Genomic DNA, 17500 nt, shown 5'->3' with positions numbered 1-17500 from the left:
ATCATCTTCTGTTACTGCATTGGAATCCAAATGACTACTTTCGCAGTAAGCTCCAGGAAACTCAGTATAGCCCATTTCAGCTAAAACACTAATACAACAAAGCTCAAACAGGCCACAGCCAAAATTACAAACAAGAGTATCACACACTAGCAACTGGCTTAGTACCTTGGAGATCTCAATGTAGGCACTGACTTCCACACCAGGACTTTGAACACAAGGCACTCCTTCTTTGAGTCAAGCAGCAATTAGCACAGTAAATGCGGTGGGATTTTTGTATCATACCCCCAATTTATCACACCTATACAACCCCTCAGACCCTTTGAACAGTCTTGCTTTCATCTCAAAATGTCAGAATTATTAGGTAATACTTGAGAGGAAAAAAAGAATTGTCAAAGAGATCAAACTGAAAAACAAACAGCTTTTCCATCCTAAGAACTTCAAGCTGTTGCAGAACTCAACAGGAAATGGGGTAATCAATAATGTGCGCTTTCCTGGCATTTCACATTTTAAGCCATTAAATGCACCATTAGTGCTTCAAATGCTAAAGGCAGCACTCCACCACTGCGAGTGCTGTCACTAGCAGCTAAGTGAAGTGAAATGAAGAGCTGGGTTATGCACAGCAAACATATTAAGCTTATGTGCCATTTGAACACGTTTTTTTCATGTTTACTTGATCTTGCACAGAACAGCCATGCTTCTTGCATGGATTCATGGAGCAAGACTACTGAACGTAACCATGTTCCAAAGTTACAGGGATCTCAAAACCAAGTCCTGGAGGGTCTAGAAGCATCTGCTTTCATTCCAATTTGAAAAGCCAAATAAATGTTTTAACCTATGATTAAAGAGCACATATATAGCAACAGCTTTGTAGTCTGTGAAAAATGTTAAATTCCACTCAGGACCCCTATGAAAAATAAAGGTTAGTGACCGATGGCTTCCCAAGGTGAGTTAGCAGTTTGCTATGCACTGAAAAAGGCCCAAGCACCTGCCTAGGCTATTGTACAGTTAATTACAGCATAACATAACTTACTGTAATATTTCCGTGTGTTACTGGGCCTTTCATATACAGTAGGTGATTATACGATGATCACGGGGGTACACGGTTTTAACTGCAATAAGATTCTTTTTTCATCCGTAAGGCCCTTAGACCGGAGATGTTGAGAGTAATTACAGGTCAATGTTTGAACATTTATAACATTTCTCTCTCTTCCCCGCCCCCCTTCAGGCAGGAGACAGCTTAAACAAACAATAAGGTCATAAACTAAAGTCAATAGTAATCAGTTCGGGAGAGGTACATTTCTTTGCAAAGAAGTCCACCAAGGTGGGTCATTCTGTTTGCAGGGATTGTTATTCCCTTTTCAGTACTCCAGGTCGCTCTGACTGATTTTGGTTTTCCTTTGACTGTCAATGCAGGAAATTTACCATTTACTTCGCCAGCCTTATCAATAGGTCAGTTTTGCCAAATAGCCTTTGCACAGACTTTCTCTTCTAAGTGCACAAACAGCAAGCTAATGGTTTTATTGAATGCTGAATTGTTCATTGCAAAGACTCCATTTTTAGTGACAGAATGGATATGTATACTGTGTGAATTAATGCTCACCAAAATATGAAACGGGGACATCCATTAACTTTCTGAATATCTACTGTAATTTGTCTCACTCATAATCTAGCTGAATACTATGGGCTATGACTTGACTACAGGTGTCAGTTTGAGGCACCTTTCATTTTACACCCAAGTTGTGTTGCCCACTATACTTGTTCAGTTAAGTCACTGAGGTCCGAGATGGAAATAAATGCATTTGCTGTTGGCTCACCTGAAGACTGAAGTCGCTGGTCCCTAACAAAGATCTGGGCAGTATGCATCTTTACACGCACATCCTGGAAACAAAGTTCTCAGAAGACCAATGCTTGTGGAAGTCTTTGAGACTACCAAGCCAGCAGCAAGACTTCATTGCAACACCACTAACACTGCAGGTTTTTCAGCCTGCAAAATAAACCATTTTGCCCCAGCACAAACCAGTTACCAATGTAATGTAAGCTCCACAGGTTACACTGCAGCAGTTTAATGCCTGAGAATATGTACTCTAAGTTAATGATTTGCAGTGTTTGTTATCTGGCAAGACCTCCTGCAAATTTACATGTGGTCAGCAATGTTTGGCTATTTATGGAATCTTCTCTTAAAAACCATGCATTATTTAATACTTCATACATTTCAGGTTTTCATCCAAGAAAAAAAACTTGGATGTTTTTACTAGTGAATCACTAGTAAAAGACTGCAGGAGTGTCATGTGATGCACTAAACATCTAAAATGTAAAAGCCTTATAGATCAAAGCAATATCAATTCAAAAGATACATTTATAATTGATTAATAGAAGAAATGCATTACTTAAATAGATCAGATTGTCTTGCAGAGTAATGAATCAGACAATTTCAGTAAATCATGTCCAGTTATAAGATGGAAACCAGAAGGTGAATCAGATCAGCTATTGATGGAGATCCTGGCCTATACTAATTTTTTTTGTATCCCTCAATGCCCGTCCATTCTCTAAACAGCAGATTCACACCATCCATGGGCACACTCCTTCTCCCCTACAAGGCAGAATCACTGGGAGAATCAAACACAGCAGATGCTCCACCCATATCCCTGCTGGGGTTTCAGACAATTTTCCCCAATACCAGTGAACTGAACTGTCTTCAGACATGCACTCACCTTAGCAAACTGACCACTCTGAGGTACCCAGCTCAAAGTTGCTTTCGTTTTAGTTTTTCTCCCCCAAGGTAATTGCTTGACAAATGAGCATGCTTGGAAAATACGACATTTGAAATAAGAACTGGTGGTTTATGACAGAACCCTTTAAGTCCACTGGTTTAGGAAAAGGGTGGGGTGTAATGGTTGAGTGTTTTACATAGCAGACCTCAGCTGATATAATTGGAAGCAGTGGCCCTAGTACAATGCCAGCAGAAAGCACTTTTTAAACTTGCATAAAGAGGCTGAACATATGAAATCACAACCCTTAGTCATGCCTTAACCTACTATCCCCATCCCGTAGGCTACATCCTCTCCCTTGCTCTACAAGATGAGTGTCTACTGTGCAACTGAAGAGATTCAAGAGCCCTTATCTACACACTGCTTTGACCCTATTGCACAGCTCCATCTGCTCATACTCCCAGCCTCAAGATGGTATGCATTAATACACCACACTTTCTCTGGAACTCAGTTCTGACAGAAAACAGCTAACTTCTGTTTCCAATGGCCCCTCCCCCTGCCTTCTGGTCTACAGATACAGCTCTGTGCAGCCAAGGATCTCAGACAGGAATAAAAGGCATTTCACTAGAATGAAGAAAGTCTTCTCCTCCCACACACAGCCCCTTCAATCCCAAGCAACTACAAAACATAAGGGCCTCGATTATATGAGGTCTAAGGGCAGAAAGACTAAATGCGAACCATGAAAACTTTGCGCAACAAAATAATTTGAAATATTTTAATTCATTTGAACGCATCAGCCAGAAGAGATGACATTTCTTACCTTTACACAGAGTTCAGTTCAAGTTTTTACTGAACAAAAGCAAAAGGCATTAGTGCAGACCTTAATTATGCGTTTGTGGTGAAATAGTGAAATTCAGTCCCTGGTATTAACCTTTTCCAGAGTCCAGCAGGAAACCCTATGACTGTCATACTGCAAGAAGAACACAGACAGTACAATTTAGCCTTTGCAAGAGGCAGAGAACAACAGTGCTAGTTTCTTCAGCAGATGACAATTACAATATATTTACTGTATTTAGGCCTACTCCATTCTAAGTTGCAAGTCCTTTAAGGAAAAAACAATGAGGCAATTGTGACTAGGATGAACTAAAAAAAAAAGTCAGTGCTGTATTCTAGAAAAACAGCTTCCCAATTTAAGGGCCACTGACAGAATGGCATAATTTGCAGAACTGCCCCTAAATGTGGATGCTGCACATTGGTGCTGGTGGAGGGGATCCCCACTACCTGTAAGCGCTTTAAGTGGAGTGTCCAGAAAAGTGCTATATAAGTGTAAGCAATTATTAAGTAAAGAATTCCCCCCAAATAAGTCTGACATGACCACTAAACCAGGGTGACCTAGTAATGCCGAAGGCAATATACACTTTAATAAGGATTACTCTATAACGGACCGGAGGTTCCTGAGGCTACTATGCCGAATATTGAAAACAACAGGACAGGAAAAACTATTTGGGGCAAGCAAATTTATTTTTAGTCAAGAGCTTCCAAATCTTTAGGGAATGCAAAAAGAACACAATACCCATCAGAAATGTAACTTCTGTGCATATTTTCATCGGGAACTTACACTAGAACCAAGCATACAAAGCCATTAACTAGAGCTGGAGAACCTAGGTTTACAGCATCCGTGACGCACAAACAAAATCACAAAACATATGGTGTGACTCTTAAACACTATATTCAGGCTTCCTAATTATAACACTGGTTACAGACACCTTTGTTTGGTCTTAGTGTTACAGCAAAAGGCTGGTGGCCGGTATAAGCAGAAGAACACTGTGGCACTACAGTACAGGCACAAACTGACCAGGCCTGCAACACTGTCCCATCCCAGAAAGTCTGGTCAGTCTTGGAACTGCAGTATTCCATATTATGGCTCAAGTGCACAAGCTTACAAATGCATTAGCTAATGAACTTTTTATTTTAGGAACCAATGCTAAAGGCAAGTAATTAAACACTTATTTGGAAAATTGATGGACTAACACATTCATTCCCAGACATCTTAAGTCTTAAAGGCATAGCCAGAACAGAAAGGATGGAAAACAAATTCTTACTGCTCAAGTATCAAAGTCAAAAATGAAAGTTTATTTACGTTTCAAAAAATGTAGTCATAGCCATAAGCAATGACTATAAAACACATTATACAATGTAGGTGCTGTAATAGCAACATCCGGGTTTAAAAGCACACCCTCCTCAGTAAGAAAAAGAGCATTAAAATGAAAAGAACTAAGCATATCGTTTATAATGTATTACCCACTATCAGAACACCATAATGGTAGACTGCTATAATCTTTAGTTTTCAATGAAAAAGGTAAAGCACTAGGTCCCCCAAAATAATACAATAGAGGAACACAAATTACTAACATCACTAACAAATTATTGTTTGTTAGGACCACACAAAAGTCAAGACTCAAAATGCAATAACGCATTTACTTGCCCTGTGACATTTAAGAGCAAAATCCAACGGGAAAGCCAAAGAAGTTGACCCAGGGCACGAAGGACAGATTGACAACAGCATTTATACCGCGCCCACACCTTGGGGAAGAGTTTGAGCATACAGCAGGCAAAACTACATGTGTGGATGTGCGTCACCCAACCACCCTCCCGGACACATCGACACGTCAGTGTTGGAAAGCCGTTAGCGACAGCATCCTACCGAGTTTCTCCACGAGTTTCAGCATGACCCCGCCGATGTGGATCTCCCCGGTGACCCTCAGGGAGACATCCCGATGAAGATCGGTCACATGCATCTTCAGCTCCCAGGTCCCGTCCGCGTAGCAGCCATCCGGCATTCGTATGCCATCCAGCGCCATCCTTCCAAGATAACTTTAAAATTGAAGCGGAGAAGAACGGGTTAAAAAAAACAGCACAGGAAACTCAAAAACGCAACCCTGCGTGGATATCTTCTATGCATTATCCAGAGCATTCCGTATCTCCGTGTAAATACCAACAGCAGATAAACAGAAATTTGCTTAAGCTATGCTTCGGTACAGAGTTAATTAATTTAAGAAAGCCAGAAAGGCGCAGTGACAAAGAACAGCATAGGGACTCCCCACCCCGAAAATTAGGCTCCACCATTGCAAACAACGAAGTTCAGGGGACTCTCATCATCTTAAAAGGTCGTGCATTCAGATTCTCGGAGTGCGTCACTCAACGAGGGTAAATTAAAAACGTTGTTACGGCAATGCCTGCTTTATTATTTAACCGCACTCAACAGCTTCGCCTGCAGCCGCGTAAAAAAAGGTAATGTGTAGCTGAAATGCTCAACTTCAGTGCGGTCCGTTTTGAGATAAGTGCGTCATTATAACCAATAAAACCAAGAACAAAGAAGATGAAAAAGTTACAGACATAAGCAGTGCTTTCCTGCCCTTTGGCGATGTCAATGTAAATTCACCTGCTCCACCTAACGGGAGAGGGCGACTAGATTATAGCATTGGAGCAGTTTACGTAATAGGTAAGTTCAGAATGTGTGCTTTTCATGAACTTACCCATGTTCATTTCGGACATGTACCGTGTTCTCCTCACAAAAAATGGCAATTAAACTAAGCTCAAACACACACACACACTCATAAACAAAAACAAGAGAAAATTAAAAAATGCCACAGAGTAAAAATCATGGAGAGGAAGATTTCTTAACACGTAGCAAACCGCAAAGCGGATTGCCTAGTTCAGAGTGCTAGAGCTTTTTTTCCCTTTCCTGCCACTCATGAACGAAAATGAAAACCAGTTGCTAGATCCACTCACCTTCACAAATCCAACCAACCCGACGCCGCAGTACCAACTTAAATTTATTATTTCTTTCCTGAAGTCTCTTTCTTTGTCTCACGTGCGTTTGCTCAGTAGAAAAACACAAAGAACTCGTCCAAGCGAAGTATCCCAAACTGCCTGCTCTGGGCTCTGCTAATGGAGTCCTGGTCTCTCCTTTTCTCCCTCCCTCTCTCTCTCTCGCTCGCTCCCTCTCCCAGCAGATAACGTCACTCACTCCTCCAACCCCACTTTTCCTTTCACACTCTCCCAGCTGGCCGACTCTCGCTGTTTCGCGTTAGTCCTATCTTTTTTTTGATTCCTTCATTACTGGCGGCCGCGTGTCCAGTTGCGTTTATTATTTTTCCTAATAATTATTTGACTCCCCCCCCCGCTCCCATAAGCTAGGCTTGTTGGAAGTTTTGCTTCAGCCGTGGTACACGCTGTCGCTTGCAGCGTAAACAGTGTTCCCCTCAACGCAGATTGCCGGGGAACTGCAAAGCCAGGGAGGACGGGCACTGCTGCCTTTTAAGGCAATAGAGCCGAGAGTGCGGTCAAACATCCGGGGCTCAATCCCTGTCCCAGGATAAATTATTATCCCCAATTAAATACCCCTCCGAGAGGCACCGATTGTTTCAGGCAAAGATTTCTCCTGTCATGCTTTGCAATATATGCGATGCATTTCTTTGTGCTGCTGAATTGTGAAATGCGCTGTTCACAAAATATCCTAATTAATGCTGATATATTTTAATATCCGGAGAATAAATACTGTGCTTTTATTTATATATTTATATATATATATTTGTCCAGCAGTAGTTGCTGGCTGTATGTATGAGTTGACAGAAAAAGCTTCGCTTTTCCTGCCCATATCAGCGAGCCTTTAGTCCTCCTTTTCTTTTTCATGGATCTGAATGTGTTGCTTTTTGTTTCATACTATTACAAAACCTAGCACACCTTCAGCCTTGTTCTAAAATAAATTCCATCGCTGGACAAAATTTCAGGGTTTAAAGGAGAGTAGGCAGTATATATACTCAATCAGTTTGTAAGCTTCGGTGTTTTAAGAAAACCGTTATCTCCAGAACTAAATCCACAAAACAAATGGTCCATTGTATCTCTGTTTATTTAAAGAGAAAACAAATACAGAATTCTTTTATCTCACACCGAGCCTATTCTCCCTTTACCACTCCTCACTCCTTCTGGGGGTTTCAGGAATTTCCAGGAAAGGATCGTTTTTATTTCACCACCAGAGGGTTATAGGTCAGTTCAGTTAAAGGCCACCCCCTAACTCTTAGCAATAAGCCCACAACTGTTTGTGTGCTTGTAGGCACTACAAGATTTATTCGTATTTTCCTTCCAGAAAAAAAGTATTTTTCAACTGAACAATTTTCTAATATTCTACATTTCCTTTCCTTAGGGTAAGAATGTGAGCATGGAGCCAAACATTTAGTCATATGGAAACATTTACCATAAACATTATTGGTATGAGTCATCAGACTATAGTTATTTTTGATCTGTTGCTTTAACACTTAAAACATTTGTATTACCCACTTTTACTTTTTTTATTCCTATATTATATTCTGATGCATGAAGTTAATTTTCCATCCATCCATTTTCCAACGATTTCATTAACTATTTCATCCAATTCAAGGTCTTTCGGAAGCCAGTTTCTATCCCAGCAAACAACTGGCGCAAGGCAGGGTACACAATGGGCAGGATGCCAGTCCATCTCAGACCATTATTTTAAACCTGCTAGTGTGAATTAAGAAGCATAACATTTTATGAGATTTGTAAATTTTATATTCCATTAACCTATTATGTGCCACTGTATTCTTACTTATAATGTGCTCTCAGTAAAAAATGTTTTTTTTTGCACCCAAACACACAATATTTTTATACCCAGAAGCTTTACTTTTGGAATTCCATCTTGTCCTATGCTTGACTTTATCTGGCTGAGTGAATAAAAACACTCCTTCAAAAATAATCCCTCGCCTCACCACGGCCAGCCTTTGCCTGCACAGTTTGAGAAACAAAATGAAATTCAAATTAAACATTTAAAAAGGCATTTACAGTATGTTCTTTAAAGTGGGGTGTTCATTTCTGAAAATATTATCAGACTATCTTGTTCATACAGACCACTGAAGTCTACCCAGCAAATATCCACTGTATGTGAAATGTGAAAAAGAAAAGAAATGTGAAAGAAAAGGAATGCTAGAAATGTGGAAAAAGTCACAATCATACTAAAAGAAAAAGCCTGATGGGAAAACACTTATTTTCCCACAACACAAAATTTACAGTAAACCTGACATAAAAAAAATTATAGAAAATTAGGGCAGACCATTTCAAAAGCACATTTGGCAACCCATATAACAAATGTTCCTTGTTAAGCCATACTTGTCTTTAATGAAGTTTTTGAGTTCTCGTTCATTCTAGCCACCAATGGTTAAGATGCGATTTATGATACAGGAGACGAATACTTGCATCTGAAGCTTTATAGATTTTTTTCCCCGAGTGTAGAAGAGGTAAAATATAAGTACCTTAGTAATCTATATGTGTTACAATTCATAAATTAGCCAGAAACTTTGTTCCAGTCTCTGAAATGTCAGGATTTAGTTTTAATTGTGCATTTCGCTAGGAAGGGGAATTTCTAGATCGGTATTTACAAATGTAAAGTGTCCATCCGTATTTCACATTAATTCTTGGTCACTCCAGAGAGAGAGTGAACATTCAGTGTAGAGATGTTAACCGAACATTTGGGATGCATCAGATCAATTTATAACTCTGCTCTCTACTCGCCCAGCCTGGAACTGCCTCTGGCAGCACCTCTATTGCCTTTTATAGACTCCTTTTTAATTAGGGTGTAAACATTTTGTCAGAAGAAGTGTATGAAAGTGAAATCAAGAGTATAGAACAGAACAGGGGCAGTCACAAAACGTGGTTAAGCACTAAGTCAGAACAAACACACTTCCCATTAGTAAAAGGGAAAAAAATCTACAAAAAAACTTTAGAAAACAAGAAAACCTTTTAAGATCATTCTGAACAATCATGCACATTTAGAATATTTCCACTTCTAGATTTGGAAAATTGTAATATTCCATTTTGAAAAGAACTGCTCTTTATCCAAACCTGTAAAAAAAATCAAACTTATGGGCATCCCAAGTGTCTCAACCCCTGCATGTGCAGTTTAAAAGCTTCTATCATAAATGATCTGCATAATAAATGCAGAAGTCCATCAAGGAGGATTGCGATTTATTGGGATCTTCCCAATAAACACATTTTCCTGTCCCATCATCCTATTGTTTCTCAACTGCATTGAGACGTACCCATCATCATAGCATTGGCTACCAGCAGTATGAGAATTTTAACTGTCATTAATATGTCCAACATACAGAAATATTCAAATATCCCAACCCTAAGTGGCTGATCATCGTTACGTCTTCTTAAGTAAACAAGAGTATCAAAAGAAAGGTATCACTTACAACTGCAGCAATTTTACAAAGGTTTCATATGAGGAAAATGAAAATCTTTTTTTTGTAACAGCCGCACTGACATTTTATTTGAACAAACACATGTAATTTAACATTAAGATTATGCTTAGTATTTCTCAACAACAGGGAGTCTGTTGTGCTAGTCACAGGCTAGTAGGTTGTGTGGCCCACAGTCTTGTATCCAAAACAGTAGCAATACAACTGGAACACATGCTTATCACAAGGTTTCAGATGCTATCCCATTCATGTTGTAGAGTCTGGACAAGCATGGGCCTGTTCTCTGGTCTTTGAGTTTTGTTTGCCAGTTTTTACCATGAACATTCAATGAGGCTTGTGTATGACAAATGGGATTCAACAGTCAGAAATGTCACATTCTTATCTTACAAAGAAACTTGTTGCGTGTTTTCCTGCTGGAATCAAGTGAGAGCTCAGGACTTGATCAATGTAGCACTGTACAATCAAAGACATAAATCGCTATAAGTGGAGTTCTGTAATGACTTGACACTTACAGTATGTCCAGACCATCACACATCCATCTCCCCATTGAATGTTCTGTTGTACACAACAATTAGTCTAACATTGTGCATGTCTGTGCAATGCTTGCCAAACGTGGTGGTTTACCTTGATTCATTACTTGTTTCCACTGCTGGGGAGTCCATTTGAGGTGTTGCTCCAACATAACTATAAAATGAAGGCATTGTTTTCTTGAGTAGCAGAATATATACAATTTACATATTTATATATATTTTTTAAATTGCATGCCTAGTAATAGATTTCTTTCAATGTTCAGCATATGATAGTCGTGTTCAATAAACCCAGATGTTTAACAACCAATGTGATATTTAGAGTTTCATTGTTGTGCCTGGCTGACCATTAATGGGTCCATGTGGAATCTAGTCCGTGTAGTACACCAAATAGAGAGTTGTGTTAGGGAGTAATAAAAGGTTATATCATAGTCAGGTACCATAGTCTTGCTAAAAGAACTGAGGGCGGTAGCTGTGAGTTTAAAAAAAAAGTAATGTCACAAAAAATAATCAAAAGATTTTAAATCAATCTTATAATCATAACAGGATGTAAATAACCTTAATATATATTAAAATGATTAAATCTTAATTCTTTAAAAAGAAAAAAAACAACTTGGCTTTTGAAAATCACAAGTTTGGTATTTGGCATTAAAAACAATATAATAGTAGGTACACTATTAAGTACGTTTTTAGATCTTTTTATTTGAAACGCCAAATACTAGCAAGATCATGATTAAGAGTGGTTTATGTTGCTATTAACTTTTAAAATGTTTTAATAGAACTGAAAATCACACCATAGTTTGTTCCTTACAGATAGGTGAAGTAATTTCATGTTACAAGATTCTATATCATGTTTTTGCTATTGTTAACAATATAATATTTGCATTCTTTGGTTTCTTCATATTTGACAAAATGATACCTCTACTCTTTCAAATAGTGCAAGGATGTTCCTTATCTATTTGTGGAGAAAGCATTTAAATGCCTGCTTTTTTTGAAACTCCAGATGAGTATACTGCATTGTGCTGACCCTAACTAAGAAACATAATTAAAGGGAATGTCTTTGTCATATTGTCATTCAGGTTAAAAACAACTAATCACCAGTGATGTCTGATGTAAGCTTCTGTTTGACCATGTTACAAATCACTTTCAACTACTGTTGTGGGACGGAAATTAATTTTTATACCAACTGTGCTTACAAAACCTTTAAATTACTCTCCAAACACAGTTAAGAGTCACTCAAAGGAGACATTTTAGCAAAAACTAAGAAGCAAGGAGGACCAACCTAAATTGTACCCTTATTTTCTTAATAACAAAATGCATTTATTCATATATGTATGTATTGTTCACTCAAAATAATTTGAGATTACTAGTTTTAGAAAAAAACGAAGTTTCCACAGGAATAAAATATATAGCAAGGGAAGTGGCATCTGAAAGGAAACCTTTAATATTACTTTTGAAGATTTAGCCTCTGACTTGTCAGTTTGGATTTCTTTGCCAGCAGTTCATGATGCATACAGTATCACAAGGGAAAGAAAATCTTAGATTCAAAGACAATTTGTGTCCCAACTGGTTGGGATTATTCTACTTCAAAGAACCCCCCACAATGCAAACACCTCATCCTCACACTTCATCATGTACATACCCTGATTACAGAAACAGGTCAACCCCTTTCCTGTAAAATCAGAAAGAGCACTTCAAAAGAGGAATTTACCAAATCAAACAATTTATATCACACAAGTTATGTCAAAAAGGAAATGTAGGTTTTTAATAAAAGAAAAAAATACAGCTATTTGAATGGCAGAGTTAATCCATTACAGGCATCAGTTATTGCACGTCTTAAAGAGTCAATAGTTTGTCAGCGTAGCGTTTTAATGTCAAGTTAAATAACAGTCTTTGAGAAGGTTTTAGAAATATGAGAGCCCAGTCAAATTTACACATTCTTGACTCAATAATCTTATTCAAGGTACATATTGAGATCACGGTCTATTTCACAGCACAGATTTCAAAATTAAAATGTAGCTTTCTGTGTTTCACTGCATTTTCACTTTATGGATCAACTATGGATGTTTCATAATTCAGTAGATCCCCAATATTTTCCATGTCTTTTTTTTTATTTCAGCAGCACATCAAACCCTAGGCTTTCAGGTTTACTTATTTAAAAAATGTAAGCATCTGAACACAAAGAAACTAGTAGGAAACAGTGCTACACTCAATTAACTTTGGTAAATGTGGCGCCAAGCATTTTCAATTTGCAAAGATCCTGAACATTGAGCAGATCAAAATCAAAATGATGAGTTTCTAAGAAGACTGACTCCTTAAAATCCTTGGCTGAACACTTCCCCTCCCTCAAGCCTCATTAATCTCTCCTTACTGAGAGAAATTCTACATTGACACTGCTTGAGGTTTACAGTAGTGATGCAAACTCCAGTCTGTGAAGGCTTGGATTCTGCCAGTTACATTCACATCAACTGCTTACAGAAATGATGCATTAATCATAGCAAGCGATTAATCAAATTTCAACTATAAAGTACGTAAGGACATACAGGGCCTCTGACCTTCAAAGACTGGAGAGAAGCTTTCCTGCTGTCTGGCAAAGTACAGACAGGTCCATTATGAAAACATACCTATATTTATAGATTGTAGGTGCCAGCAGCACTATTACAATTCAGGATACTTAAGCACAGTGATGCCAATGTACAGTATTTTCATTTGCACATAGTTTTGAGGATCAATTTCCCAGTTTTAAGTCCCCGAACTGTTAGCTCTTTGTTTGAAAGTAGAAATACTGACACCCAGTGGATGGAACACCTGCTGCTACTGCTATTAAAAAAAGGGCTTCCTTCAAAAAATAAACACAAACAAAAGGTACTGTATGCAACTCTGTAAACCCCTTTAATTTTCTGACAAAGTAGTTTTGCCAAGATGACATTGGTACCAATTGTTTTCTCTCCATATTTTTCATACATCAATCAAGTAGCTTTTTATCAACATTTTTTAATGTTTTAAAAATATCTGGGGAAGCCATGATACTTAACAAGAAATAATTTGGTAATGGCAATTGAGATTTAGATTGAAAGATTGAAAAAATATAATTTTTCTACTGTAAATAAAAATAAAACTGTTCGCTTGTCATGAACAGACCAAGAACGATTCATTTGAAAAGTTCTTGAATGTAAATGGAATGACTGTAACAACAAGTAATTTGTGGGACATAAGATGAGTACAATTCAATAATTAGTTGTATTTCAAAAACAGTAGTATTTATAAAAATAGTGAAAACAGACCACAAGAAAGTATGCTACATGAGGTTCTAAGAGATTATGGTACATTAATTTCTTTTTTTGTATTCCAAAACTTTCTACAGAAAACAAAGAGGTTTTCAGCATTCAACGTGTCGTTTTGAATTTTTGCTTTATAATTTTAAATCTATCATATGCTCCAAGTCTTGTGGTTTGTTAAAACTTCAATTTGTGTATCCCCCCCCCCCAAGGCTGAAGAATTGCCTTGGTTATCTTTATTTCCATGCTCTTTTCTTAAACAAAATTATCAGTCTGGTGAAAATCTGAAATATCTGGTGAAACAAACTAAAATATCAAAGCAAATCTATGCATATTGATTTCGCCAACCACTGGAATTATTATTTTCTCCCCAAAAAACAAACAAGCAAACACACAATATGTGGAAAAAATCAAATAAAACAATCTCCTACAGTGATTTGGTTTTAAATGTAAACATTACATCTACAAAATCTTCAGTTTTGTTCTAAGTATTTTATAGACATCAGCTGGAAGGAAGCTGAAGACAACTTAATTTACATGAGTTTTATCAAGCCAGTACGTGCAATGCAATGAAAGTCAAGATGATTTGCTTCAGTAGAGCATGAAATGACGGCAAAAAACCAATTCCATTTTGCCATGAAATTCTTTGTAAAAACTTTAGCCCTGCATTCCTATGATTTGGTTTGATTCAAAATAATCTATATATAATTTTAAAAAATCACAATAAAAAATATAAATTATAAAGGGAAGATGAGGTTGCGAGACAGCTGCATACTGTTTCTGGACAAAATAAACGTCATACAATGACTCATATAATCCTTTTAATTTTTAGGAAGGATTCAGATAAATTATTTTGAGGATAACTATCCTACTAAGGTTGTCAAATTTAAGGTTTTATTCTGTTTTAGACTGAAAATGTCACAAAAACTGAAGTAGTTTTGGGGCCTAGTTCTACTGGGTCTAGCTGTAGAGTTTACTCATGAAATGACTCAGTAGCTTGCTTCTGGGGTTTCCTCTAGGGTTGTGCTAATGTTTGACTTATTTTAAAAGGAAAGTGTTTTTTTTAAATACATTTTTAAAGTAAAATCATTCACAATTACACAAGGAAAGTCATGTATTTAAATTACCACTAACATTGCCCTACATTACTTTAATTCATGGAATGGCACTATATGGGTGGTCTGAATGCCCTTTCACTTTACGTTTTACCTTGATTACGTAAAGTTAAAGCAAGTAAAACAGACCATCTCTTTAAAGACCAAATTCAAACATTCAGCCACAACAATTAATTAGGCATTAGATTCCCTTTACTTCATATCACTGAAAGCAGACTGTCATTAGCATGGTAGACTGAATGTCCTAAAGTCCTCAATGACCTGAACTGGGAGACCTGTGCCAACAAATTCAAATACCTCATGCAATTCTTGTAAAGGTCACTGCATGCAAACACAGCTCATGACAGCTTCATACTTATAAATGTATGGTCTGACTGCCTCCTTTCCTCCTCAGTTTTCAAATAATTGTACTACATCTACTGGCCAAATACTGGCCCTTGTTTCCAACACATCCCAGCTAGGGATGTATTAGAATCCAGTAGTGAGGAAATAAATGATCATCACAGAAATAACTTGTAAAGGTGAAAAGTGGGAGTCAAAATCACAAATTAAGTACAGGAGCAGTAGTTTTGGTACAGCACACAACTTTCTCATTGTCTAAGACATAATGCATTCCACCCTGTCAATGGGAATGATAGCAGAAGAACTGATATAGTAGTACTTAGATGTACTTGATTATTAGATAAAACTGAAGTTTTATTTGTCGGTATTCATGCCAGATTTAATTCTGAAACTGCACTTTAGAAATAGATCTAATGAAGAAACAAAATTACAGCACCATTTTTTTACATACCAGTAGATTATAAAGCTGGATCATTTTTATTATAGCCAATATAGAAATGTGATATCTAGAGAAAGCCATTACAAAGGGAAAAATGACACTGGTGATTTCTAAGAATATTACAAATATTAATCAACATGAATTTATACACTACATCAAATGTTCAAAGGATTTCGTAAAATACATTTGCCATATTTGTTCAAATAAAAAGTGATTTAGCTTATCATCTCCTGGTATATTTCAACTATGAGTAATATGAAAGTGAAGGGAACCTATGCACGATAATATCTTGTTGCAGAAAAAAGTAAGAAAATAAATAGCACTAAAATAAATGCTTTTTTCTCCACTTTGTCCATTTTTAAACCTCCCCCCACAGGAAATTTTAATAAAAACAGTCTTCCAGTTTATGTTAAGTAGCTGTTAATACGTAATCATAACAATGAAGTTAAATATCTTTGAGAATTAAGCAAAATAATGAAGATTCCAGTTCTGACAAAGCTAGGCGATTGCTGCTACAAAGTGGATAAATGGGAATGCAAGGAACTGCATTGTATTAGCTCAGTGGTCCGAGGAATTACAGCAGAATGGTCTCCTGTTAAAAGTGTGGATGGCCCAAGCCTGAATGGGAAGGGCTTTAAGTCATTCTTGTGCGTGGAAAAACTCCCAAGTTTCCACGTGAGAATGTCATTCCACCAGTGCGGTCCTGTTGTTGGTCTGTGACATTTCCTCCACACTTGTGGCTTTATAAAGTTTCCAGTCTCAGTGAAAGTTCCATCTGATCTGGATTGACAGTTCTTCTTGTGCAGTGGATTCATGCGTCTTCAAGACTGAGACTTCCACAGGGTCAGTGCTGTTTGAACAAGGAGAAGGAAGGATGGAGGTCAGTGTGTGTGTGTACAAATGTGTGTGTTACACAGGGTCAGGACTTTCCTCAGTGCCTTCAGCCAGCTCTTGCTTGTACATGAAAGTCAGCAGGAATAATGCAACATCCAGGGAGGACCAGTAAGCTGTATGCGATGTCACAGCGGACCAGTATCGGCTTTCCACCAAACCCTCACGCAGTTCAAAGTCAATCCGGTGCTCCAATTCCACTGAAACCCAAACAGAACAAACTGTTATTGAAGTTACCGATGTCACTGTCAGACTTCAACTGGACAAATTTGAGGTTGTATGTGTGCTTCCATTTTTTTATTCCCTTAACCTAATGAACATAGTATTTAAGAGCCCATATACCCAGGAGGTCTGAATCTATATTTAATAAAACACTCTTTACATCACTTCACACTGAATAAAAGAGGACCAAATTAAAAATCTAATCAAAACCTCTTTAACCAGCCACAACTTTAAAATCACAGACCTTGCAGAAAACAAAAACATTCTCCAACCTTTCTTTTAATAATGCTTACACTAATGAAACTGGAAACATCACATATTATTTACTACTTTTTTTTTACCACACAGTGATTTCTGACATGTAGTAACTGTAAATAAATACGAAAACCTTTCATATTTTTCATACAGGTTTGATAAACCTCTATTCATCCACGAGGAACTACATGCTAATGGAAACACAAGATACTGACATGTTGTGTCGACTACTGTGGAGCTGGATTGAGAGAGGCTGGAAAGACCATAGGATGACTGAGTGTCCACTGGCCTCTTGTCCTCGCCCTCTGCAGCAGTGCCCTCAGCTGTGGATACCTGGCTACTAGACCGTGCAAACCGAGAAAACAGGATTCCTCCAATGCCCTTCCCAATGCTTGCAGCACCTGTTCATTAAACACATAGCACAGAGCCTTAAGCATCAAGCACACAAC

The 17500-nt window shown here is 37.7% G+C and overlaps 2 protein-coding genes across 7 annotated transcripts in view; both read right to left on the bottom strand.

Moving 5' to 3' along the window:
• fermt2 (FERM domain containing kindlin 2) overlaps positions 1-7000 on the bottom strand; it is a 40327-nt gene extending 33327 nt beyond the window's left edge. For all 4 annotated transcript variants that reach the window (XM_015350744.2, XM_015350745.2, XM_006632417.3 and 1 more), the window contains exons 1-2: positions 6501-7000; positions 5413-5582 (exon numbers count right to left, since the gene is read on the bottom strand). In XM_015350744.2, coding sequence (XP_015206230.1) covers positions 5413-5569 — 157 coding nt within the window. In that variant the 5' untranslated portion in view covers positions 5570-5582; positions 6501-7000. The remainder of the gene's footprint in view (positions 1-5412; positions 5583-6500) is intronic.
• Positions 7001-12247: 5247 nt separating this feature from the next.
• LOC102682572 (phospholipase DDHD1) overlaps positions 12248-17500 on the bottom strand; it is a 30891-nt gene continuing 25638 nt past the window's right edge. For all 3 annotated transcript variants that reach the window (XM_015350741.2, XM_006632494.3, XM_015350742.2), the window contains 2 exons: positions 17267-17452; positions 12248-16774 (listed from right to left, as the gene is read on the bottom strand). In XM_015350741.2, the coding sequence (XP_015206227.1) occupies positions 16593-16774; positions 17267-17452 (368 nt within the window). In that variant the 3' untranslated portion in view covers positions 12248-16592. The remainder of the gene's footprint in view (positions 16775-17266; positions 17453-17500) is intronic.

This window comes from Lepisosteus oculatus, chromosome 8, assembly GCF_040954835.1.
Source record: "Lepisosteus oculatus isolate fLepOcu1 chromosome 8, fLepOcu1.hap2, whole genome shotgun sequence".
NCBI lineage: Eukaryota > Metazoa > Chordata > Actinopteri > Semionotiformes > Lepisosteidae > Lepisosteus > Lepisosteus oculatus.
The sequence above is the reverse complement of the archived record's forward strand: the minus strand, read 5'-3'. Positions and strand labels throughout refer to the sequence as shown.